The sequence below is a fragment of the Tiliqua scincoides genome, chromosome 8 (genome assembly GCF_035046505.1).
Source record: "Tiliqua scincoides isolate rTilSci1 chromosome 8, rTilSci1.hap2, whole genome shotgun sequence".
Classification (NCBI taxonomy): Eukaryota; Metazoa; Chordata; class Lepidosauria; order Squamata; family Scincidae; genus Tiliqua; species Tiliqua scincoides.
Window position 1 is genome coordinate 43,849,964 of NC_089828.1, and position 24,572 is coordinate 43,874,535.

A 24,572-nucleotide genomic window follows, 5' to 3' on the forward strand; every position below is an offset into this window, starting at 1 on the left:
AGCTCCAGCTGCGTCTCCCAGTTAGTCACAGGCTGGCAGTGTGAAGGAAGGGGTGTAGGCCTCGCTGCCTGGGCAGTTTGCCCCATCAAGCCCATTGCACCAGCCCCTCGTCTCTGCCAAGCCTCTTCTCCCTGAATGGGTGGCGGGTTCACACCTTGAGGTTCTGCCCAATCCAGCCCCGCACAGCTGTGATTCTGGCATAGACACCGGGGAAGTAAGGCCGTGCACAGCCATAGCCCCAGCTGGTGATACCTGCTAGGAACCACCTCCCTGAAGGCTCTTTGCAGGCTAGAGGGCCTCCTGCATCACCCTATAAGGAGGAGAGAAGAAGATGGAGAATAGGGTTACTTGAAATATTTTAGATCAGCGTTTTCCAACCAGTGATAGGCACTGCTCCTTAGGGGACACCTGCCACCTGGCAGCAAGACTGCAAAGTGCACTACAAACAGCAGTGGAAGGCTCAGATCAGTGAGCAGAGCTCCAGCGTGCGGTTTTCATGCACTGGATAAAGCCCACCTGTTCACCTCAGCCTCTTTTTGCTGTTTGTAGTATCACAACTACAGAAGGCCTCCCAACCCAGAAGTAACTCAGTGATGTCATCTCCAGTTACGTCTGGTGGTACTTAAGATAATTAGACCAAGAAAAGTGGTAAATCAGTGGACAAACGTTAAGTTTTATATCCCACAATACAGCTCTAAAGCATCCGAGACATTTGCTTTAGTTCAGCAATGTGTCATCCCCCCCATTCCCAAACTGGCTCTAAAGAAGCACCATTAAAATCAACCAGCTCTAGACCACTGTGAAGGTCACGCTTGCAGCCCTTCCCTACCGGTGGAGTACCACTCCAGCTTAAGAACATAAGAACAGCCCCACTGGATCAGGCCATAGGCCCATCTAGTCCAGCTTCCTGTATCTCACAGCAGCCCACCAAATGCCCCAGGGAGCACACCAGATAACAAGAGACCTCATCCTGGTGCCCTCCCTTGCATCTGGCATTCTGACAGAACCCATTTCTAAAATCAGGAGGTTGCGCATACACATCATGGCTTGTACCCCGTAATGGATTTTTCCTCCAGAAACTTGTCCAATCCCCTTTTAAAGGCGTCCAGGCTAGAAGCCATCACCACATCCTGTGGCAAGGATTTCCACAGACCGACCACACGCCTTACCGACCACACGCTTTACTGATCACACGCTGAGTAAAGAAATATTTTCTTTTGTCTGTTCTAACTCTCCCAACACTCTCCCAACACTAACTCTCCCAAATAACTCTCCCACTAACTCTCCCAACACTCAAAAAGCTTGGTGCTTTTTCAGCTGGGATTGAGAGGGGAGCTCTTTTGGGGGGACAGCAGCTGGCTTTTCAGACCAGGCCATGCAGTGGGCAAAGAAGGTGTTTGGTGACTTACAGAACAGCTGTCTACAGTGCCCTGTGGGAAGCCAGCACAGACCATCCTGCCGCTGATCTGGATGGGGTAAAACTTCTTGCAGTCCTGCTCTCCAATGAGGTTCACTGTGGCTTTCTGGAGCTGCTTGGCCATCATGCCTGGGTGGGGGAGAGGGGTGGATGTGTGTAAGCAGAATAGAAGCTGTTTGCTGGCAAGTACAGTGTGCCCTCGTTCTCCACGGGGATCTGTTCCAGGACCCCTTGCTGATACAGAATTCTGCAGATAATGGAATCAGTGGGGGCCAGGATTACAACTCCACAGGGACTTCCCTTCCTATGCCTCAGAACACCTGGCATGACCAGAAGGCACTTCCGGTTGTGTCCAGGAGGTCCTCTGAGGCCATCCAGGCATGGGCTCAGCATCCATAGGTAAGCAAATCTGCAGATGCCTAGCATCAATACGTAAAGTGCTGCAAACGTCCGAAGAAACCGTTTCCAGCTCTTTTTACATGCTGTAAAGCAATACACAACTTCAGCATTCCAGTTTCCAGATTTTCCCGGAAAAGCCTGACTTTCAGTGGTCCCAAGGCTGTTTTGCCTAGGTCCAAATGAATCCGTTTGGGAAAGGACTGTGTAAAAGCGGCATATGAGCAATCACTTTCAGTATTACCTGAGCGTGGGAATGGGGAGTGGAATAGAGTAGGGTTGTGCAACCTCCCCAGGCCCCAGCTGCATCCAGCTGCTTGTAGATTTGCACCTGGACTTGGAACCTGGAGCAGCTGTTAGGGCAAGTTCCAAATTGCCACCTGGAGGTTGGGGGAGCCAGTACCTCCCTCCTTGGTGGAGCCCCAGCCAGTGATGAAGCACCGCGCCCCCTCACTGAAGAGATGGGAGTTGTCTGGGAGGCAGATGGGCTTGATGGCACTGGTGTAGCGCAGAGGGGAGGCCAGCTCTAGAAGGGCCACATCATAGTCCAAGGTGTAGATGTTGTAGAAAGGGTGCTTGTGGATCTGGAAGATCTTCTCCACTCGTCCATCCAGGCCACTCAGGAAGGGTGTCCCCAGAATGGCCACCCAGAGCTTGGGATCACTGTAGCTGGAGAAGGGTGATAGGTTTAGCTGGGGAAGAACTGGACTAATATAAATACGCAACATGCTTGGATAGCTGCTCTCATTTTCCCAATGGTGTTCTCATCCTCACCCTCTCCAGTCATTTTGTCAGGGTGGTCCTTAGAGCAAGTAACCCACTGGCCATCGCAAGAATTAGCAGTCTCAGCTCCTGAAGTAAGGCCTGGTGATGGCTCATGGATGTGCTTGTGACACTTGTGGCTTCGAAGGCAATGGAGTAGCAGAGGTTGAAAGCAGTGAGAAAGGGGTGGTGGTGTCAATGGGGCTTAAGCAGGAAGTAAAGAGGAAAGGGTGGGTCTGGGAGAGGCTGAATGGGAAGGAGGGCAAAGGTTGGCAAGCCCCAAAGATGCTTTGGGGAAGAAAGGGAGGGAGGCTTTTGCTGTGTAAACTACTTGTAAGCCACAGTAGCCCCCCTGCTTATTCGCGGGGGGTATGTTCCAAGACCTACTGCAGATACTTGCAAACCCTCCATATGCAAGTCATTTTTTGTTTGCCTTGCCCAAGTTGGGTTCTGAAACTGAGCCAACTCACATATCGAAGCAGTGGGCAGCTGAGAGCAGCCATCGGTCAGCTATCATGACAGCACCGCACTTGTGCTCTTTCCGCCTCAGCCACAGGCTTGCCTGCCACGGCCACTCCCCACGGACCGCTCCACTGCCCCCCACAATCTTGCCGAATGCCATAGCCAGGCTCAAGCCACAATCTATGAGGGAGAGAGAAATGGGGAAAGAGGTTGAGTGTCAAGCCTTCTGTCCATGCTCAGGTGCTGAGTGGGGTGGGGTACATCCCATGCACTTAAGTTCTGATAAGATGCAGCTGGGCATGCTTGGCAACGCCACCCTGTTCTCAAAATCCATTCCTGCCTATCAAAAACGAACTGAGGACATGGAAAAGGGCAGTTTATTTTGTGCTGATATCTTGATTATATTTCAGTCAACACTTTTAAAATTATTAAAACCATTTTGAAGGCCCGACAGGGAGAGAAAGCAGAGTAGAAATATGTAGATAGATAGATAGATAGATTAGATTAGATTAGATTAGATTAGATTAGATTAGATTAGATTAGATAATCCAGCATTTTGCTTCCAGGGAGTCACCAAGCAGGGCACAAAGGCAACAGTTCTCTGTGCACTGAGTCTCCCTGCTTCTGGTTGCTTGTAGCCATTGATAAACCTCTTTTCTCCCATCAAGTTGTCCAAGTAGCCAGTTAAGCCAGGATAGAGAGTACTAGGCTATTTGTGTCCTGCATGATTGAGTCGCAGTCAAATGCATCCTGAGGATTGCCATCCCTGGACATTCGCATCTGGTTTTTTGCATCCTGGTTATTTCTGTCCTACTACAACTGGGCAACAAACCCTGTATTATACATGCCTCTTATCCCTGCCCTATTCCTACGTTTGCATTTTAAAAATTAAAAAAAAAATCTAATCTAAATATACATTTATTTATTTATTTGATTTGTAATCCACCTTTCTCCCCGAAGGGCACCCAAGGCGGCTAACAACATTTAAAAATAATAAAATACATTAAAATACATTAAAACGGCCATAAAATAGATAAAAAGCAACCAGCAGCAATAAAATCAGCAGTAAAAAACACTTAAAAGCAGCCATCAGGCATCAAAGGCTTGCTGGAATAAAAATGTCTGAAATATATAGGGACACACAATTCTAAGACACAAAAAAAGAGCATGCAAATGTCCAGAGATGCCAATGACTGGGACAGGTCACAGTTGTCCAGGATGCAGTGGTCCTGTCACTGGAATACAGATATTTGGGGGGGGGGGTATTGTGCGTATCAGTTGGCTTAGCAAAAGAAAGAATACTGAAGGGTACCCCTGCTAATTGGATACGAGGCACTTTTTCAAGTGGGTGCTCCTTTTTTTTTTAGCAGGGGGAGAGTAACTGGCCCACCTCACCCCAGCACTGTCTGTTGTAGTGGCTGTCTGCTGGTATTCATTTGCATCTTTTTAGATTGTGAGCCCTTTTGGGACAGGGAGCCATTTAGTTATTTGATTTTTCTCTGTAAACCGCTTTGTGAACTTTAGTTGAAAAGCGGTATATAAATACTGTTAATAATAATAATAATAATAATAATAATAATACTGAAGCTGGGCACAGATCATTGGTCAGGCTGATCGCTATAGGGTTAGCTCTGGGGTCAAGGATACAGAGCAGATGTGGCTGTGGGTTTGGCTGGACATTTGGGGGGGTGTGAGTGTGTTACTTACTGCAGTTCCATTCATCCCGCCCATTGCTGCAGTCCACGATGTCGTCGCATTCTGGGTTTGACTTGCCAATGCAGACTTTGCTGGAGCATTTGAAGGTGGACGGTGTGCAGGGCACCACTGGGAGAACAACCACAAGACAGTAAATATGGGGGTGGGGGCTGGCACCCCTCCTTTCTCTGTGTGTGAGTAATGAGATCCTCACATGCCTGGCACAGCTGGTGCTTATGAGCCTCTTCAGATCATAAAAGGTTCTGATGACTGAGGGGGTGATGTTCCCCCCCCTAGACATTTTTAACAGATGTGCCATGGGGGTTTGGAGCACAGTGGCTGAAAATCTCTGGGAAACTCTTCTGGGTTCTGCAGCTCTGTTTAGAGGGCAACTGTCTGTAGTAATGAATTGTCTGCCCCTGCTGGCTCTGCCAAACATGCAGATAGTTGCCCTAGAAACAGAGCAGAAGAACCCAAAAAAGTCTCCTGGAAATTGGAAGTAACATTATAAGATGAAAAGATCCTAAAGAAGACCACAGAGGTATGTGCCATAAGAAGAAAAAATCACTAGAGGTCTCAGGATCAGCCATATGGTAGGATGTAGGGTAGAACCCAGCAAGGTGTTTTTTTGGGAAGACCTGGGAAACAAGTGGTTTTCCCATAGCTGCCTTTTCAGGGGTAAAGCTCAGCTTAATAGAGCTATCTTCACTGCTGATAACTTGAGGGGAGAAGCAAAAGCAAAAAAGAGTTCTGTGACACCTTTATGAAAGACTTGCAGATTTATTGTGGCAGAAGCTTAAAGAATACCCAATGTTTGAAAGGGGTCTGCCAGGTGAGGACTAGGGAAGGGCCTTGGTGCAGTGGAAAGCAAATGCTCTACATATGGAAAGCCCCAATTTCAAGCCTCCAGTTAAAATAGGATCTCAAGGAACAGAACCGGGAAAGAACCTCCCTCTGGCCAAGACCTCAGAGAGTTGTGGCCAGTCAGAGGAGATAATACTGAGCTAGATGGATCAAGGCTCTGGTTCAGGATAAGGACATTCTCTCAGTTCACTGGCAAAAGGCCAGATCTTTGCCATTCTCCTTTTGTACCAGTACAGTGAGAGAGCACTTGCTGTGTACAGCAGAGCCCTAGTTTGAGCCAGTAAAAAAGATTCTGGGGTACCAGGGCTGGAAAAAGCCCTGATGAGCCAATGCCAGTCAGCCAATAATGGACTGCATGGACCAAAGGTCTGACTTGATGGAAGACAGCTTTGTGCATTCAGCTCTTTATATGTCTGCTGAAGGAGGACTTGAGTCTACAAGCTTCTGGCACAAGAAATCTGTCTGCAGAGGTCCACAGGATGTGGTGATGGCATCTGGCCTGGATGCCTTTGAAAGGGGATTGGACAAGTTTCTGGAGGAAAAATCCATTACGGGTTACAAGCCATGATGCGTTTGGCTTGCCTGAGTCAATTAACCTGGCAGGGAGTGGCAAGCATTATAGGCCATATGGATCTACTTGAGAATAGGAGGTGAGGACAGCGCCACCCTTCTCTGAAAATGGAGATTCCAGTTGCAAGTGCACACCCCAAATGCACATGTGCTCCCTTGAGTATGACAGACACAGTGCTGAGAGTCCTTGCTTTTGCCCATCATCCCCCGATACCTGGGACCTGGGTAACCTTTGAGGCGCTGGTTGTCAGCTTGGGCTTGGTGCTGGCCCCAATGCTGGTGCTTGGCTCTGGCTGGGTGGTCCTTTGGCTAGTGACGGGCAGGCTGGAGGTGGTGTTGCTGATAATAATAGCCTTAGTTGTGGAGGTAGAAAGAGGTGTGGTGCTGAGGTGGGGTGAGATGGTGTCCAGGATCCAGTCCTTGAACTTGGTGATGCGAGCATACACACCTGGCTTCTTGACCTGTGCGCAGCCGACCCCCCAGCTCACCAGCCCTGCCAAGTAGAACACACCTGGCGTCTCCTCACAGGCCAGGGGTCCCCCAGAATCTCCCTGGAGAAAAGGAAGCAAAGAATCAGCACCAGGAGCAGTGGCATAGCTAAGAAGGAAAGGGGGGCACATTGGTATCTTGCCTTGAGGGGGCGCCAACCTGCATCCCCAATAGCAGATCCAAAGGTGGAGCCTCAGAAGGTCTTCTGAAGGTCTTAAAGGCACATCCAGTTTTTGCAAAAACCAGACGTGCTTTCCTAGGGCTTCCAGGAGGCCTTCTGAGGTGCAGGGAGGCAGTACATAGCCTCCCTGTGCCTCAAATGGTTGGCAACCTTCAGTCTCGAAAGACTATGGTATAAGCCCACAGCACCCAGTACTCCCAGGCGGTCTCCCATCCAAGTCCTCACCAGGCCTGACCCTGCTTAGCTTCCGAGATCAGATGAGATCAGGCATGAGCAAGGTAACAGTTGCTCCAGTGCCTCAGTGAACACCTCCCCGATGCAACCAGGGTTGGCGGCATCAAAAATTTGTTTTTTGTTTCAGGGGGTGTTAAAAATTTTTGTGATCTTAGGTGCCAGGTGCCTTAAACTACACCACTGGCAATCAGTCATGGGCTGGCCAGCTATACTTTTCAGGAGAACCTACCTAATAGTTGCCACAAAAATGATGATGGGCGACTGCAGCCCATCTATACAAAGAATAGGTACAAGATTTGGGACTTCTTAGCCCAGGAGAAAAGGTGACTAGAAGGGGGTCTGCTTACCTGACAGGAGTCCACCTTCCCCTCCAGAAACCCAGCACAAATCATCTGGTCTGTGAGGGAGAAATTGTAAAGGGCATTGCAGGTTTTCTGGTCAATGATGTCAACAGAAGCTCGTTGGAGGTTCTCAGGCTTGGTGACTGTAAACCAGAGAGAGAGAGAGAGAGAGAGAGAGAGAGAGAGAGAGAGAGAGAGAAATGAGGTGCATGGACTTTAGAAGGAGCATGGACTTTAGAGGGAGCAAGAGACACAGCCCCTCAGTCCAGCTTTTGAGGTGGATGCGAGGCGATGATGTAATTCTGCAAGTTCTGGAAAGCCCAATCTATCCTTCAGCCCTCATCACAGATCATAACAGACCATCTTTGTCAAAGAGATGCGAGTGTAATGCTTGGTATTTTTGACCAAGGTTTCTCTAGGAATCAGGAGCGACAAGACTCCCATGCTGTATCCAGTGCTGGGCCCATGCCATATCCTGCACTGAAACTGAGCAGACTGGAGGTCTCCTTGGAATAGGAGAACATTATCCCAAGGCCCAGCCCGCCCAATTGGGTACTTGCATCTGCAACAACTAAATTGCTGGGGCAAATCCACATGGCCCCATGTAGGGCTTTCAGGCCTGGGAGGGGGGTTAGGATCTGGCAGAAGCCTCCTCTGCCATTCCCACCCCACTCCTGGGTCTGATTCCCCCTCCCTGCCCTCCCCATCTCGAAACACCTTCTGCCCACCTCTGTTCTACCCTCCCCCTGCCTCTCCACCATCTGGCATAGAACTTACCTGCCCCTGTGTCGGGCTGGACACAGCACCAGCAGAATGGCACAGGCCTTCTGGCCAATTGCCCACCTTTAAATCTTGGCTGGATGTGACGCTAACCACTTGGACAACAAGAATATTTTAATATGAATACATTTCCTTAAGGACCAAATTTTCTTTACTCAAAAGTGTGGTCTCCTTGAGGACCAAATTTTCATTACTCAGTTGGTCTGTGGAACTCCTTGCCACAGGATGTGGTGATGGCATCTGGCCTGGATGCCTTTGAAAGGGGATTGGACAAGTTTCTGGAGGAAAAATCCATTACGGGTTACAAGCCATGATGCGTATGTGCAACCTCCTGATTTTAGAAATGGGCCGTGACAGAATGCCAGATGCAAGGGAGGGTACCAGGCTGCAGGTCTCTTGTTATCTGGTGTGCTCCCTGGGGCATTTGGTGGGCCGCTGTGAGATACAGGAAGCTTTACTAGATGGGCCTATGGCCTGATCCAATGGGCCTGTTCTTATGTTCTAATGCTACCTACTTGCAAGTTGTCACAAACATGCTTTACAGCAAGTTTGTGATGGCTACTACCAGCACTGTAGCTACTGCACCGGCTCGAGCCAACGTTAGGATTGGGCTGTAATACAGTAATCTCTCTGGGAATTAGACACTTGAAAAGTTGTGCTTTAACAAGATTTAAATTTGGTCCTCAAGGAAATGTATTCATATTAAAATATTCTTGGTGTCTAAGTGGTTAGAGTTACATCCAGGCAAGATTTAAAGCTGGGCAATGAAAAGAATATTGTATTACACTTATGGTAGTGAAACCTCCCTCAGGCATGATGGGCTAAGTTGGTGCAAGGCCACAACAATTCCTGGGGAATTCTAGCTCATCAGGGAACACAGCTAGAGGAGCAAAATGTTCAAAGTCCCGTTTTTTTTATGGGAAAGGACAGTTGTCAGTTAAACTGGGATTAAAACTTGCACAGGTCCTACAGCAAAAAAATTGAGTGGGGGCAGACCAAGAACTGGAAGACAGACAGGAAGGGAGGATTTAGAAGGGCAAAGGTGGCAGATGGAAAGGTGGTAGAAAGAATAACTCAGTACAGACATCAGTGCAGTACAATAAAGGCAAGGGAAACAGAAAAAGGCCCAAGGGAATGGCTTGGAGACTGTGAGCAAAGGATTGCCAACACTCTTGTCACACACCACCACCACTATCATGGGTTCCATTTGGGGCCCTGATTGCAACCGGGCGCCACCTACTGTTGCCTTCGCGGATGCTGCCCCAGCCGGAGATTACACACTTCTTGCCCACGGGGAACTTGTGGATGGCGAGTGGGAGGCAGACGGGCTGGATGTACCTGCCGAAGGGGAGTGGCCGGGCCAGTTCCAGCACCGCCACGTCGAAGTCCAGCAGGAGAGGGTTGTAGGACGGGTGTGGCACCACCCGTTTGACGCTGACCTTCACGGAGGTGCTCTCTGCAGCAGACAGGGAAGTGGTGCCTGCAAAGGCCGTGATATACTCCACCTTGGTGCTACCGGCATGTGAACACAAAAGACACACACAGACACCATTAATGCAAACAAGGCCCGGGGGACAGAACTCGCCCACCATTTGTAATCGCTGTAGCTCCTGGCTTATGTCTGGATGACTTTTCCTCGTTTTCATTTTGGCTTGTTAATCCAAAAGTTCTGAGAACAGGGTGACAGCTTCCAAAAGTGAACACAAACAGCTCTTGTGGCACCTGGAAGTCAAACGTGTGTGTTGTGACACAAGCTTTTGTGGATATAGGTAGATATATGTACTTTACTTGCAGAAAGTTCCAGTCTCTGTCTCTGTTTTAAAAAACTCAGCAGGGCTGGGGAAAGTATCTAACTTTGACTGCAATCCTAACCACACTTTCCTGAGAGTAAGCCCCATTGAACAAAATAGGACTTACTTCTGAGTAAACCTGGTTAGGATTGTGCCCTTTGTCTGTCTGTCTGTCTGAGCCCTTGGAGAGCTGCCAGCCAGAGGAGACAATTCTGGACTAGAAACCAATGACAACTTCCTACTTACTGATTGAAGCAATGTGCAGCTGAAAGCAGCCAGTGGTCCCCGATGATGGTGGCACCACAGAAGTGCCGGAGCCCCTCCTTCAGGCTGACCTGCCAAGGCACCTCTCCTCGGGCTGCATCCAGCCCACCCACAATCTTGATGGGTTTGGAAAAGGCTGGTCTCCGGCCGCATTCTGCACAATGTCAAACACTGTCCGTCAGTCTGGGAGGAGGCAAGGCTAGTGCCCCCCTAACAAGATGCCCTACCTTGAGGCCCGGACAATGTTGCTGGCCTACTAGTGGCTGTGGAGGCCAGGGCAATGCTGGAGCCATGTGTGCTGATACTGTCAGTTGAGGCCACGTTGTTGAGCGTGGTGATGCTGCGTGGAGTTGTTGGAAGGGTGAGGACCAACGGAGGCGTGAATGAGGAGATGGTGTCAATAATCCAGTCCCGGAGCTTGGTGACTCGGGCATAAACCCCTGGGCGCTTAGCTTCTGCACAGCCTATTCCCCAGCTCACGATGCCTGCTAGGAAGAAGCGGCCAGATGGCTCTTCACAGACCAATGGGCCACCAGAATCCCCCTACATGGAATAAAACAGGCAAGAAGAAATCCTCTGTAGCACAGCAAAGATGTCCGAGAAGATCCCAAAGCTCTCTCAGACAGACAGACAGACAGACAGACAGACAGACAGACAGCAGGAACAGTCTACCCCAAGGATGTCAAACTCATTTCATATAGTGGGCCAAATAGCTTCCACAGTGCCTGCTGAGGGCCAGAAGTGACTTTATTAAGTAGGAAGTGATGTCATTAAGCAACAGATGGTCAGAAATAAGCACTTTGTTATAAGATACAACTCAGCTGCAAATGACATAAAAGAAAACGTGCAAATCTTGATAATTTTTTCTCAAGCCCAATTATTACGTGGGCCGCCCTTTCAGCAGCGCCACTTCTGTCGCAGTGTCTCCACATCTTAGCAGGTGAGAGGTGATCTGCAAAGTGACACCACAGCAGAAATGGCACTGCTGAAATGGCAGTCTGCATGGTAATTGGCCTCTCCCAGTGGCTTGGCAGTGTCTCCCCTTTCACTTCTCTTGGTCTGACCCTTCCCCCATTGCATTCCTTGCTTTCAGAGGTCTCTTTTTATCTCCCTCCCAGAGCCTCAGCAGATGTGGCACTGCTGAAAGAACAGGTCTAGGAAAGCCCAATTATCACTGGGGGGGGGGGAATAAAGAGCTTACGGCCTTATGTTTGACACCTCTGGTCTACACAGCTTCTCCACGGAGCTTTCTTGTCCATACCTGGCAAGAGTCAACTTTGCCTTCCAAGTAACCAGCACACACCATCCTGTCAGTGAGTGCATTGCTGTACAAACTGGCGCATAATGTCTGGTCCAGCAATTCAACCGTCGCCTTCTGCAGGAGTTCTGGTTTCACCACTGAAGGGAAGGGAAAAACTGGTGAAAAAGGACCACCAGAACAGGTGATGGAGTGACCACAAGCACCGGAGGGAGAGAGGGGCAGTGTCAGGACCATTGTGTCCTGGTTAACTGTGTCCCAGTATTGGACATTTAAGTTTATTATTTTGTGAACCGGACATTTGTGTCCCAATATATGTATATTTATATTATTTGTACGATTTTATTTTTAAAACACAATGGTAGGGTTAGGGCTGGGATAAAAAGTTTAGGATATATAACATGGGGTTGGTTGCCCAGTTATACTGGAATGCAAATGACCGGGGCACAGAAGAAAAACCAAACACACAGGTACACCAATGACCAGAATGCATTTCACCAGGACACAATCGTCCAGAACCCAAATACCCTAGTACTGAGAGGGACACTACACTGTTTTCATATTTCTACAACATTTTTTTCACTGTACTGTACAAAGTGTTTTAACACTGTACGAAGTATAGACCAGCGCCTTGAAGGATGAGCTGAAGTTTGAGTTCAAGCTCCACCTCCTTCATGAACATGCTGTACAACTCTGGGCCAATCTCAGATTTTTTTCCCATCTAGAAAATAAGGATTATCCTTTTCTCCTTATAAGAAGAAGGAGAATACAGCCTTTATAGCGCTTGCTTGGGAGACTAACAGTCCAAACTTGTGCCAGAACAAGCAGGCTGGCAGGCCTGTGCTGTATCCAGCACAAGTCTCAGGCAGCCAAAAGTTCACCTGGGGTAAGGGGAAACTCTTCCCCTTACCCCGGGGAGAGCCACTGAAGTCCCAATGGGGATACTCGGATCTGCACTGCATCGGATCAGGAGGTGCAGCAAACCCGAGTAGCCTGGGACTGCACTGCACTGCCTGGAAATGGGGTTAGGATATGGCATAACTGCCAGATGCTGGCCCTGCTCCCTGCCCGTCTTCCCCCAGGAACGCCCACCACCCACCCTCCCTGCACCCTGAAACACCTCCCTCTTGCCTTCTCCCTGCCCTCCCTATGCCCCCCCCCAGACACCTGCACTGGCCGAACTCAGCCGACACAAACACATTGTACCCAGAGATCATGTCAGCACAGGGAGGCCAGCGCGCATCTGTGTGCTGGCCTTTCTTCCCCCGCAGTGGTGCAAAAGTGCTTGACGGCACTTTGGGGAGACTCCCAGGCTGGCTCAAGGGACTTGTGTCGGCCCAGGGCACGGTTTGAATTGTGCCCTAAGGGCCAAATACAAATCCTATTCAACTATTCAGCTGAAGCTTTTGTGCAAATGGGGCATGCATTCCATCCTGTGGTGGGGGTGCAAATAGGGACTAGGCCCTAAATAATTTTTTAAAAAATATGCCAAGGCAGCTAATTACATTTCACAGCCTCTGTTTTGGAGCGAGGCCCCTTCTCTTATTATCCATCAAATGCTCAGCTCAGCAGCCCTGCGAAGTATGCTAGGCTGAGTGATTGAGTCTTGAGAGCATCCACATCCAAATCCAGCACTTTTCCCAATACTTGGAAAAAGTGGCTTGCTCGGGATTTTGCTTACAGAAGTCCTCCTTCAGGTACCCCCAGCCTGAGATGAGGCACTTCTTGCCAGGAGGAAAGACATGGCTGGTGGCCGGCAGACACACAGGTTGGACGTATTTCGTGAAGACGAGAGGTTCGGTGAGCTCCAGCAGGGCCACGTCATAGTCTGCCGTGTCGGTGTTGTACGACGGATGCTTGAGGATGTGCCCTATGCTGGCCTTCGTGGTGCCACTGTCAGAGCCGCTTAGCCAGGTGCTGCCTGCGTGGGCCGTCCAGGTACTGGGATCCTGAAACCTGTGACAGGAAAGCTTCAGTGCGCTGTGGTGGTGTCTGTTTACCAACACACCTGGTGCTGCTACTGGGCCATGGAATCCAGCTGAGAGTCTCAGAAAACATCCAGCTGCCATTCAACATCACCCTATGAAAATATCACCATGTGTTTTGCAAAGTTGAAAAGGTGAGACTTTGATCCAGACTAGTATCTCACCCACCCTTATTAGATCAGGTGGGTGAGAGAGGGGTATACAATACACAGGCTCTGGACAAGTGGACAAATGCTATGGACAATTTCCCTATAGGTATTCTTCTGTTCCTGGAACCCCCTACCACATGATATGCAAAGCTCTCTCAGGCTGAGTCAGTTCAGCACAGTCTGCCCACAGCTCTCTGGAGTTTCAGGTGGGATTTTTTCCCCCACCTTCCTGGAGATACTAAGGCCTGAACCTGTGAACTTCTGCATGCAAAGCCACTGAGCTAGGCCCTCTCTCTTGCCACCCCTCTCTCACTTCCTTCCCAGCTTCAAAACCCATCTTTTCTCTATGAAACCTTTGGTACAACCAGGGCTGGCCCAAAACCAACTGAGATGGAGTGTCCAATGCTGCCTCTTTTACCCAATTATGAGCCAGCTTCTGCTCCTCCCACACTTCAGTGTTCAAGCTCAGCACTCTCCTCCCCTCCACATTTGCTCAACCTCTCTGCCCCCCTCTTCCTTTTAAAATCCAGGGAGTGGAAGGAGAAGCAGTAGAGGCAAGCAGGTGGACAAAGATGGGTGCCCCCCCCCAACTTGCTGCCTGAGATGACTGCATCAGTTGGTTTCATGGGTGGGCCAATCCTGGGTAAAATTCCCAAGTAATCCCCACACTCTGCTGTACCTAAGAGCCAGAACAAACATTATTTAAGCATAGTTTTTATGGTTCTCAGATTGTAAATTTACGTGGATATCTTCACCCATGGTATGTTTTTCCATGTTTTTCTTTTTCTGCCACACTCTGGCTCCAACCCACAATTTCAGTCTTTTCCACTTGATTCAATTATCACGCACATGGTAATGTGTTCCTTGTACGTGTCTGGAAGTAAACCTGAATGCCACCCCAAGATCATTGACACAGACAGGAGCAGGACTTGACTGAGATTCCCCTGGAGCTGAACAATTCCATTCTCAGAGCATGTGATTGCACTTGCATGTGGAAAACGACCACAGAACACATCCCAAGTGAGCAAATTCTCCCATCATAGCTTCTTGCTTGTTCTGGGGATGAGGCTGAGTCTACACATGCAACAGAATGAGGTGGCAGAGTGGACTGTACCACTTCAGAGTGCAGGTGGGAGGAACTATGATTTTCCAGTGCTCCTTGAAGTGAAAGACACCCAAAAAGTGGAACAAAAGCACAACAGGGAATTAGAAAGGTGAAAACCCTTCTCCATTATGTGCAATTTTTATTTGCTGGGAGCTGCTTTTACATGGGGAAGCATTCAAAATTGTCCCTACCCTGTAGTCTGAAACAGTACAATCATAACACCACAGGATTTTTACCACCTTGTTCTGCTGCAGAGTAGACCACGCCACAACCTATGTGTAATGGATCAGAATGTCAATTCTTGCCCTTGCTTCCTCTGTCTCCCTCCCCTATGACAAATACAAGATTGTAAGTTCCTTGGGGCAGGAACCCATCTTCTTATGGTTGCTCTGTACAGCACCATGCATATTGATGGTGTTTATAAGGACAGCAGTCATAGTAGTAGTGGGTGCAAGTTGTGGGCCCATGCATGAAGGAGAGCCTCATTCCATCTAATGCACTTGCAGCAGGCTGGAGCACAACATGAAATGGGGGCTGCCTGGGGCTTACTCATTGAAGCAATGAGCTGCAGAGACCAGCCACTTCGCTGTCAGGATGGTCGCTCCGCAGAAGTGCTCGTCGTTCTCCCTCAGACTGGCCTGCCAGGGGAACTCGCCCCGGGAGGCCTCTGACCCCCCCACAATCCGGTTGGCCACTTGCATTGCCGGCCGCTTTCCACAGTCTGGAAAAAAGACAGAAGGGCCAACCCTAAGCATCACATGGCCTGGGCAGGGAAGGAAGAATGGACCTTGGAATGGTCCAGGATTATACATTTTGTCAAAATCCACCAAATTTTGATGTGCAGTTTTCAGTGTCTTGTGGCTTCTCACCACATTAGAGGAATTAGGAGAATTAACTTCTTGCCACATTAGGAGAATTGTCACATGCAAAAATGAATAAAGAAAGAAAATAATGTTGCCATCACCAAACCATACAAACTTTATTCCAAACGTAGATTGGGGGAAGGGGGGGATTTCTGCAATCCATTTTGAAATGTGCAACAACCTGAACACTTTTATGTTGCTTCCTTCCCCAGCTCCCTAAATACTAGGGCTATCATCAGACTGAAGAAATCTTACTTTATTTGGTTAATTGAACACATTTCAATAGATTAATTTATTAAATCTGCACGTATTGGCAGATTTACCCTTGCTAACTGGGCAAAGAGGCACTTTTTAAAGCCCTCCTACATTTAGTAGAGCGTTGAGAAGCATTCTTTCCGGTCTGTGAGTAAGAAAGCCTCGTCTAAAACAGCACATGATGTGACATACATGCATGTGTCATAATATGGCAGCAGTGGTTGGTTGGTGCCTTCTTAGAAGAGGTGTTCCCCTGTCTCTCTTTTATACAGTGGGCCCCTTTATCCACAGGCTTGGTATCCATGGATTTGAGGATCCAGAAGCCTGGTTTGTGTCAGCAACTTCCGATTGTGTCCAGGAGGCCATATGAAGAGGCTGGGAGGTTGGCACAACCTGTGGCACCATGAACCTGCTTCCCCTCCCAGATTTCCGCATCCACAGATTTTGGTATCCATTAGGGGTCGTGGAACTCATTCCCCATGGAAACCTACTGAGGGCCCACTGTACTGGAGTGCCTCTTCTTAGATGGTACTCACTATTTGCAGCTTTTTAAAAAAAGTATAACAATTATATATAAATTTAAATATTTTGTCCAATTAATTGAGGCACCATTTTAATCAATCAAAACACATTCAAGTGATTAATCAGCTGAAAACTGAAAGATACACATCTATTTCAAAACCACTCAGAAAGGCCTGCAAGCCACACATGGTGTCTCTCAAGCAGTTCAGTCCCAACACTCAGTGAGATCCTGGACTCAGATGTGACACAAAACAACAGAGATGTTGCCCCCTAGATCCACAATTGCCCCCCATTCTGTACCCTCCCAAAACCCGCTAATTAGGGCAGCAAAAGGGAACACACCACAGTCAGCTTCATCAGAGCCATCGGTACAGTCCAACTGGTCGTCGCACTCCACATTCTCCATTGGGACACATTGGCCAGTGCGGCACGTAAAGGCATTCACAGGGCAAGTGCCTACAAAAACAGCAACAACAGAACTGATCCCAAAGTGCCCCTCTTCCCTCTGACATCCCTCCCCTTTCTCTAGGGAAACGGGCAGCCCAATCCAGCCAACAGAACACAGCACAGATGATCTTAGGCCAGCAGTGCCCTCCAATACCACCTTCTACAACCTACCTGCCAGGAAAGACCAGAGGGACTGCAAAGGCGACAAGGTGATCCAGAAAGACACCAGGGCCAATGATGTCAACAGCTGATGAGGATCAACAGGAGTGCACTACCCCATCCAATTTCCAATGTAGATTACTCACCAAGCTAACCAAAGCCATTTCAGTTTCAAATCCTGAATGAAGATGGACTGAAAGGGATGACCAGTTTCATCCAGGAAACACTGGCGTTGGGATGGCACCCACACACCATCAAAGTACACGGTCTGGTGCCAGATGCAAAACCCTGATAGTATCCAGCCAATCTCAACACTTTTTTAAATGTCAGACTTTCAGCCACGATGACAGTGTACATAAACGCATGTTGACAACCAGTCACCGTGACAAGTTTCAGCTGACAACCAGTGATATCTCAGGAGCCAGGGATGAATGGAGAAGGAGAAGATGAATGGAGAAGGAGAAGGAACGGAGAAGAGCCCTGAGCCTTCAGTCAGTGCATGACAGAATGAAAGGAGGGAGCCAATATTTGTGCAAATATGTATGCAAATTCCGTTCATTTTCATTATGTCTTCAAATCATAAAGAACAGAGTTCCAGAGTCTGCTGTTGTGATTAAAAAAATCTCTGATTTCCCGTTTTCTGTTCATGTCCCCAATTTTTGGACATTTCTGATCCCCCCTCCCCATGGTTTCAGCAATGGCTCAAAATCCTAAAAGCAAAAGGGGCATTTTCCAGCAAAAAGTCTGCTCTTTTTGAAGTTAGCACTATTGCCAAAGAGCACATGTCAGAATGTGGATTTGCTTTCTTCATGTCTGGAATTCCCCAGAACCAAAGGATTCTGCTCAACCCTCCTGCTGAGATTAGCATGTGCCCACCAGCTGGGCAGCCAAGCTCACCTGGTTAAGTAAAGGGGTGGGCTGGAAACGTCAGGTGGTCCTAACATCCAATTGGATGACCCTATGACATAATCAAACTTAGGTTTTTAAGGTCAAGCACAGAGATGCTTCCGGTTGTTGTCTCTAGTCCAGTTCTAGCCTGATGCACAGGTCCATGCCTTAATGTAAGGCTCATCCACTCCTCAAAGTTGAGCAGGAACTTGCCCTTCTCTTGGACAGTGAGTAGTTTAGTTAAAGATAGGAAAATATCTAGCTTTCATTTTATTTTGTTGTTCTTGACTCTTTTGAGGTCTGTACCAACGTCTTGCCAATTTCTCTTTTAGAACAGTCCTGCTTTCCCTGCCAGCTCTGCTACTGCTCTGTGTCTTGTGCTTTGTTAATTCTTTGCATCTTCTCTCCCCTCTCTTTGTTGGCCTTAGCTGGTCCTTTTGAGAAGCTCCTTTTCATTTTTGGTAATCACCTGTCTGGCTTCAACTTATCAGGGAGAGCGTGGCTTAGCCACAATTTCCCAGACTGCCCAATTGTCAATACTGTTTGCTTTGGCTTTTGTGTAAGTGGGAATTCCCCAGATTTTGAGAACTCCTTTAGAAATCTCTGCCTGGCTTTCTCTATGTTGGTAGTGGCAGGAGAGACCTATCAAATGCCCCTAGACCAACACTTCTCAAACTTACTCTGGTCACAGCAACCTTGCTGTCACAGGAATTCTGTCATGGTGCCCTGTCACAGAGGCGTCACACTGCGGGAGGACCAGGCAGCTGTCACCACTCGCCTAAGGTCATAAGAACGTGTGAAATCTCATGAGATTTCGCATGAGATCTCATGTGATTTCATGCAATCTTGGTTTGGCTAATATGGCAGTGCCCAGGAGAGCTGGTGCCCCTATGAATTCACTGTGGTACTCTGGGGTGCTACGGCGCATAGTTTGGCAAACACTTCCCTAGACCGGTCTGTGGGATAGGAAAGGGAAGGGGGAAGAACAAGGGATAGGAGGGCTTTGGCCAATGGCTAGCTGTTGCCCCTGTTTTGCCCTTTGTCTGCACCCTCCCCCTCGTGTCCCTCTTTTCCACGGCAGCAGCAAAAGATTCTTGAGGCACCTTAAAGAGCGACTACTGATGCTAGGTGCATGAAACCTTTGGCCACAGTAAAACTATCAGTATTTAAAGGGACCACAGCATGCAGCAGATGTTCAGATGGCCAAATTCAGATTGTCTGAAGGAAGAATCTGGACTGTATTTTATGTTTTCGCACAGTTCTACTTGCCCCAAGCCCCAAGGAATAAAATGACACCTACCTGATTTCAAGATCATTCCAGGGAGGGAGACACTTCTTGGCCCTGCAGGAGAAGGGGGGGGAGGTGGAGTGAGGAGAGAGTAGCTACAGCTGGATCAAAGTATTTTCCTGCTGCAGATAACCTGTGCTTCGGGATCCCTGGCAGCACTCCTGTATAGAAGGACATTTCATTCCCCTCCCCTCATTGATTTATAAAGGCAGCCATTCAAAGCCACCCCATCCAAACATAGAAAGCGGCTTTCTACTGATTTGGACGCTTCATCATCCATTGAGATCAGTTTTGATGGTGACACAGTCCCTTAGTGGCTATCCAGAGTTTCAGACACAGAAGGGGATTTTGCAACCATTTAACTGGAGATGCTCCCAGGGATTGAATTTGAGAGGTACTGTACTGTGCATAAATCAGGTGTTCAACAACTCAGCAGCAATCCTCCCATGTAACCCTGCTGTCTCTCAAATTGATTTACATTAAGAAACAGTGTGGCAGAGTGGCTGGAGCACTGGCGAGGCCTGGATCCAAATACCCTGCTGTGGCATGATCTGCGATCAGTCACAGGTTAGTTGTGAGGATGAAATGGGGTGATCTGTTTGGACACTTCCTTGAGCTCCTTGATGGAAGAGAGTTCTAAAAAGGATACCTATGAGGGTGGCTGAAGCAATGATGCCATAAGCAGGCAGTGGAATGCCCTGCTTGTCTAGGACGGCCGCCAATCCCTGTTGGAGTACCTCCTCTTCTATGCCTGGGTCGCACAGCTGCTTGGAGAACCAGAGGCGAAAATGGACAATGACACTGGAATTGCCCCTCCTGCCAGTAGGAAAGGAGAGGTCCTTATGGTCACCCAGAAGGAGAGTGGGGTCACACACCTGTCTACATTCTCGTGCCACATCCCTCCGCTGCAGCACCAGTCTTGGATTGCAGCAGTGTATGTGTGCATGTATGTCAGGGGGTGGGAAGAACCATGGTCTGGTTTTACCTGTAATGCAAGACGGAGCATCGCATGCAGCTTCCTTCCAGGGGTGAATTCTGAAAACTGCTTTTGAACTGCAAGACCAAGAAGAGGATGCAGAGTGAAAACCTAGTCAGTGGAGTAGCTAGGGTACTGGACATCCGGGGTGAGCCGCTTGAAGTGAAGGAAAGACCTGGACTCTGTCTTGAGATCCCCGGTGGAGGCCAGGTCCACCCTTTGTTTTGAGAGGCTGATAGACCTAGCCTCTCCCAGGGGATCTCAAGGCGGAGACCAGGTCTACCGTTTGAGCAGCCACTCAGTTGCACATCTGACATTCCAGTGTACTTGACAACCGGGGCAATCCACCCCCCTGAACTGCCCTTGGTACGCTACTGCCCCTCTGCCAAGAGGAGCTTTGAAGACAATCAGAAACTGCTTCAATACCCAAATATTTCAGGAAGGCAGGGCAGACACAAGACCTCCTGGCACCTATGTCAGTATACCAAATGCCTTTCCAACCTTACCTGGCAGCACATCAGCTGCCACTTCTGCTACTCCTCCTCATTCCCCCCCCCCACTGGATTTGAATAGAAAGAGGAGAATGGAGCAGAAAAGGAAGCGTGGAGGAGAAGTGACAATCTCCAATTTTGCCATACAGTGGGCGCTTGGTATCTGAGGTGGATCTGTTCCAGGACCTCCCCGTGGATATTGAATTCTGTGGATAACTGAATCTGTGGCAGGCCAGGGGGCAGTGTTGTGGCACCACAGGGACTGACCTGGGGGCTGCACCTGGCCCTTCATGGTCACACATGGCTTCCCAGCCTCTTCAGAAGGCCTCCTAGTTGTGACTGGAAAGCACTTCCAGTTTGCATCAGTGACTTCTAGTCACCTCTGGAAGGTGCTCTAAAAGGGTTTGTCTCTCAAGGGTCTGACTCACCAGCCTCTCCAAAATGGGGGTCAATGTGTGGTAATACTCAGAGCTGGGACACTGCAGGTTGTTGTCATATCGGATCCCTCGCAGCTCCACCAGGTGCTCAAAAAGCGATTCTTGTTTGGAAAGGAAAGCTGCAGGGAAAGACAAGTCAGTCCCTGCATGGCGGGAGCAGAGCAGAGCCTGAGAACTGCAGCCAAAGAGGAGGATTTGCCAAACCACACAAGCAACCTACACAGTTGTATTTGGGAGGCAGCAGCAGGGCTTATGGATTTCAGGGAAGCAACATACAAGCAGAGCCTGGCGCCCTCAGCAATGCTGCATGACCCAGGGCAGGACCTCATAGCTTATGACATACTGGGGACTTTTCTACACTCCGTATACAACATCAAACTGACATGCAATTACATCATTCAATTTTACTTTTTTTTTTTTTTAAATTTTAAGTAAATTAAAATTTACTTTTAGACCAAGAGATCAGAGCCTTCCCCCCTCCCAAATGGATGAGAATAAAATCCATGCACACATAATGAATGCACTATCTAAAAATATTAAAATAACATTAAAACCAATAAATAATGTCGGTTTGGAAGTCCTCTAAAGCTGGCATATCACCCACTAAGGGTAAGGGTAGCCTCTGGCACATTTCCTCAAGTTCCAGGAGGTCTTGGCCAAGCCCTGACTTTACATATCCTAAACCAGTCGTTCCCAAACTTTTAGCACTGGGACCCACTTTTTCAAATGACACTATATCGGGACCCACTTAACTTTACAAGACTAAAAAAAAGTTTAACTTTACCAGCCACTCAAGGCCCTGTTTTCATCCTTTTTGCTACGATGGGGGGAACCGCCTTCTGGAGTGTCTATTGAGCTCCACGTTAATCAGATTGGGACCATTCTCGTGGCCAAGGCACAGTCATCCACTCATGAGTAAACACACATATATGGCTCCGTTTCGCTGAGCCATAGGGCTCAATACATTCTCATTGTCAACTATCAGCTTGTCAGTTTCACAACCCACCAAAAATTGGGTTGGGACCTTCTGGTGGAAACCACTGTCCTAAACATTAACAGATGGGATTTCAATTTTAGAGCAAATATTTCACTAAATTGCTTAATCGGCTGATAAATATATAATCATAGACTCACAAAAGGACCAACATTTTCTGTGAATAGATTTAGGACACAATCCTAACTGGCAGTTATGCCGGCATAGGAAGCCCTGGAGTATCACAAATGTGCTATAAGGCAAATTAACGCCTCCGTGGGCAGGACGCGTGGAGGCAGGCAGAAGCCTCCGCGGCAGCTCCTGCACCGCCACTTGTGTTGGTGCACTCACACTGGCACAAGTGGCGAAGGTAGGCGTGGGGGGGCGGGGAGGGGGCAGGAGGGGGCGTTTCTGGGTGGGGGGAGGGCAGGCGATAGGTGGCCCCAGGGGCGCGTGCACGGGAGCTGGGGGTGGGGCTGGGACCTGGTGGTTATGCCGGATCCCAATCCCCGTCCCTGGAGAGAATGGAGCAGCTTCCAGACTCTCTGCTCTCCTCGGACTTGCGCCACCTCTGGAGGTGGCGCAGGTCCGAGGAGACCCATTGGGGCGAGCAGCCCTTACACAGGGGTCAGGGGAAGAGCTTCCCCTTGCCCCTGGCTGAGCCACTGCAGCCAACGAACCTGCATTGGATGCAGCGTAAGCCTCCTGGCTTGCCTGCCAAGAACATAAGAACATAAGAACAGCCCTGCTGGATCAGGCCATAGGCCCATCTAGTCCAGTTTCATGTATCTCACAGTGGCCCACCAAATGCCCCAGGGTAAATGCTCCAGTGCAGGTTTGGATTGCTTCCTTAGTCTTGTTTGGAGTAAATGTTCACAGTAATAAAAAAAAACCTCAGATAACCGTTTACTCTGATTGTTGTATCTATGGCCTGACCAGGATTTAGATTCTAGGGAGCAAGCCATGACAGGCTTCAGCTTCCCTCTCTTCCTTCATTCACAAAAGGAAGAGATTGAAAGTCTCCATTTTGGGTTGTGAATAAACCACAGTGTCCATTCCATCTGTATTCAAGAAACTGTGGTTTGTTCTAACTGTCCTAACATAAGTGAAGATCCCTCTTGGCAAGTACTCTCTAAGATCACTTTCCTCTATGCAACACTTTCCTTGCTTGGTACCTGGTTTCATCAATCTGGAGGAAAGAGTCAGCCAGCTCTGGTGAGCAGTTCCCTTCCCTCTCCCCATCCATGACTGATGTGAGGCCCCTGGGGGCCGGGACCAGGTCTTCTTGGAATCAGCTGCTTGGGAATGTAACCTAAAGCAGGTGACAAAATCCATCCATGTCTAAATCCAGGAAGTGTCCTATGTAGATCACGAGAAGCGAACGTCTCTCTGCCCTCCTTTACACAGCAGGGAAAAGACCTTGATCTGGCTCCTGCTGGGTCTCCACTAACAGATACATACATGTACGCTGTCCTGAAAACTTTGGAGAAGAGTTTTTCAACTGGTGTGCTGCAGCACATCGGTGTGCCATGAAAGGTCCACATGCCTGCCATGTGAGTTTGGAGCACAGTGGTTGAACACAGCCAGTGGAAGAAGAGGGTCAGGCAATTTGTTACAACAGACAGTTGTCCTAGAAAGAGAGTCATAGAACCTGGAAGAGTCTCCAGGAAGCCAGAAGTGACATCACAAGAGGCAAAGGCAATAGATAAGACCATACAGATCAATGTGCCATGAGAAAAATCACTGCTTTGGAGGAAGGGTGATATAAACAGGTGAAAAATAAAACGCAATGCTACCACCTCCGGAGCAGACTCACCCATTACGATCCCTCCACAGACAGCTGTGACAGCACTCATGAGGAGGGTGGCCACGATCACTCTGCAAGATATGCTACCTCCACCAGCCACAGAGTGCACTTTCTCTTCATCCAGTTCTGGCTTCACCACTAGGGCTGCTGGTTCCATGCTTGCCCTGCAGTTTGTGATGGATCTAAAGGAAGGGAAAGGGTTAGAACTGAAATTCTACGTAGGGCTCCGTTTTGCTCCCCCTGCTGGGAATGGCTCCAAAGGGAGGGGCTGCTTGCCCGCAGTGCTGAGCCTCCCTGCCACACTGGCTGCTCCACCCCCCCTCCAGCTATGCCACCGCCCATGCATGCACATGCATAAACACAATCCAGTTGTGGAAATCAGTTCTAGGTAGGGTTAAACCTGTCCCCTCCTCCAGCCCAGGTCTGCCCCACTATGTAACTCTAGCCCCAGGCACTGGCACAAGCAAGCAACTGATCAGTCACCAGGATTTCATGGCAAGCTTTGAGTTGCCTTGCCTCAAAAGTATCATATTATGCTACCTCTCAGCCACCACTTAAAAATTAGCCAGGACGGGGGCTGAGCTCGCCTTTGAACTTCAGACACTGAGGCTGCAATCCTAACCACACTTTCCTGAAAGCAAGCCCCATTGAACAAAATAGGACTTACTTCTGAGTAGACCTGGTTAGGATTGTGCCCTGAGCTGAGGACCCACAAGCCCCTGAG

The 24,572-nt window shown here is 48.8% G+C and overlaps 1 protein-coding gene across 1 annotated transcript; it reads right to left on the reverse strand.

The window, feature by feature from the left end:
• Positions 1 to 148: 148 nt before the first annotated feature.
• Positions 149 to 24,005, reverse strand: TMPRSS9 (transmembrane serine protease 9). Its single transcript, XM_066636436.1, is given in 17 exon segments — positions 149 to 310; positions 1,410 to 1,546; positions 2,217 to 2,482; positions 3,046 to 3,308; positions 6,388 to 6,717; positions 7,418 to 7,554; positions 9,432 to 9,703; positions 10,228 to 10,399; positions 10,473 to 10,788; positions 11,507 to 11,643; positions 13,185 to 13,459; positions 15,292 to 15,463; positions 16,725 to 16,838; positions 19,814 to 19,980; positions 20,150 to 20,217; positions 21,060 to 21,187; positions 23,858 to 24,005. Coding segments are annotated over 17 exon segments (3,264 nt in total).
• Between the last annotated feature and the right edge of the window lie 567 nt (positions 24,006 to 24,572).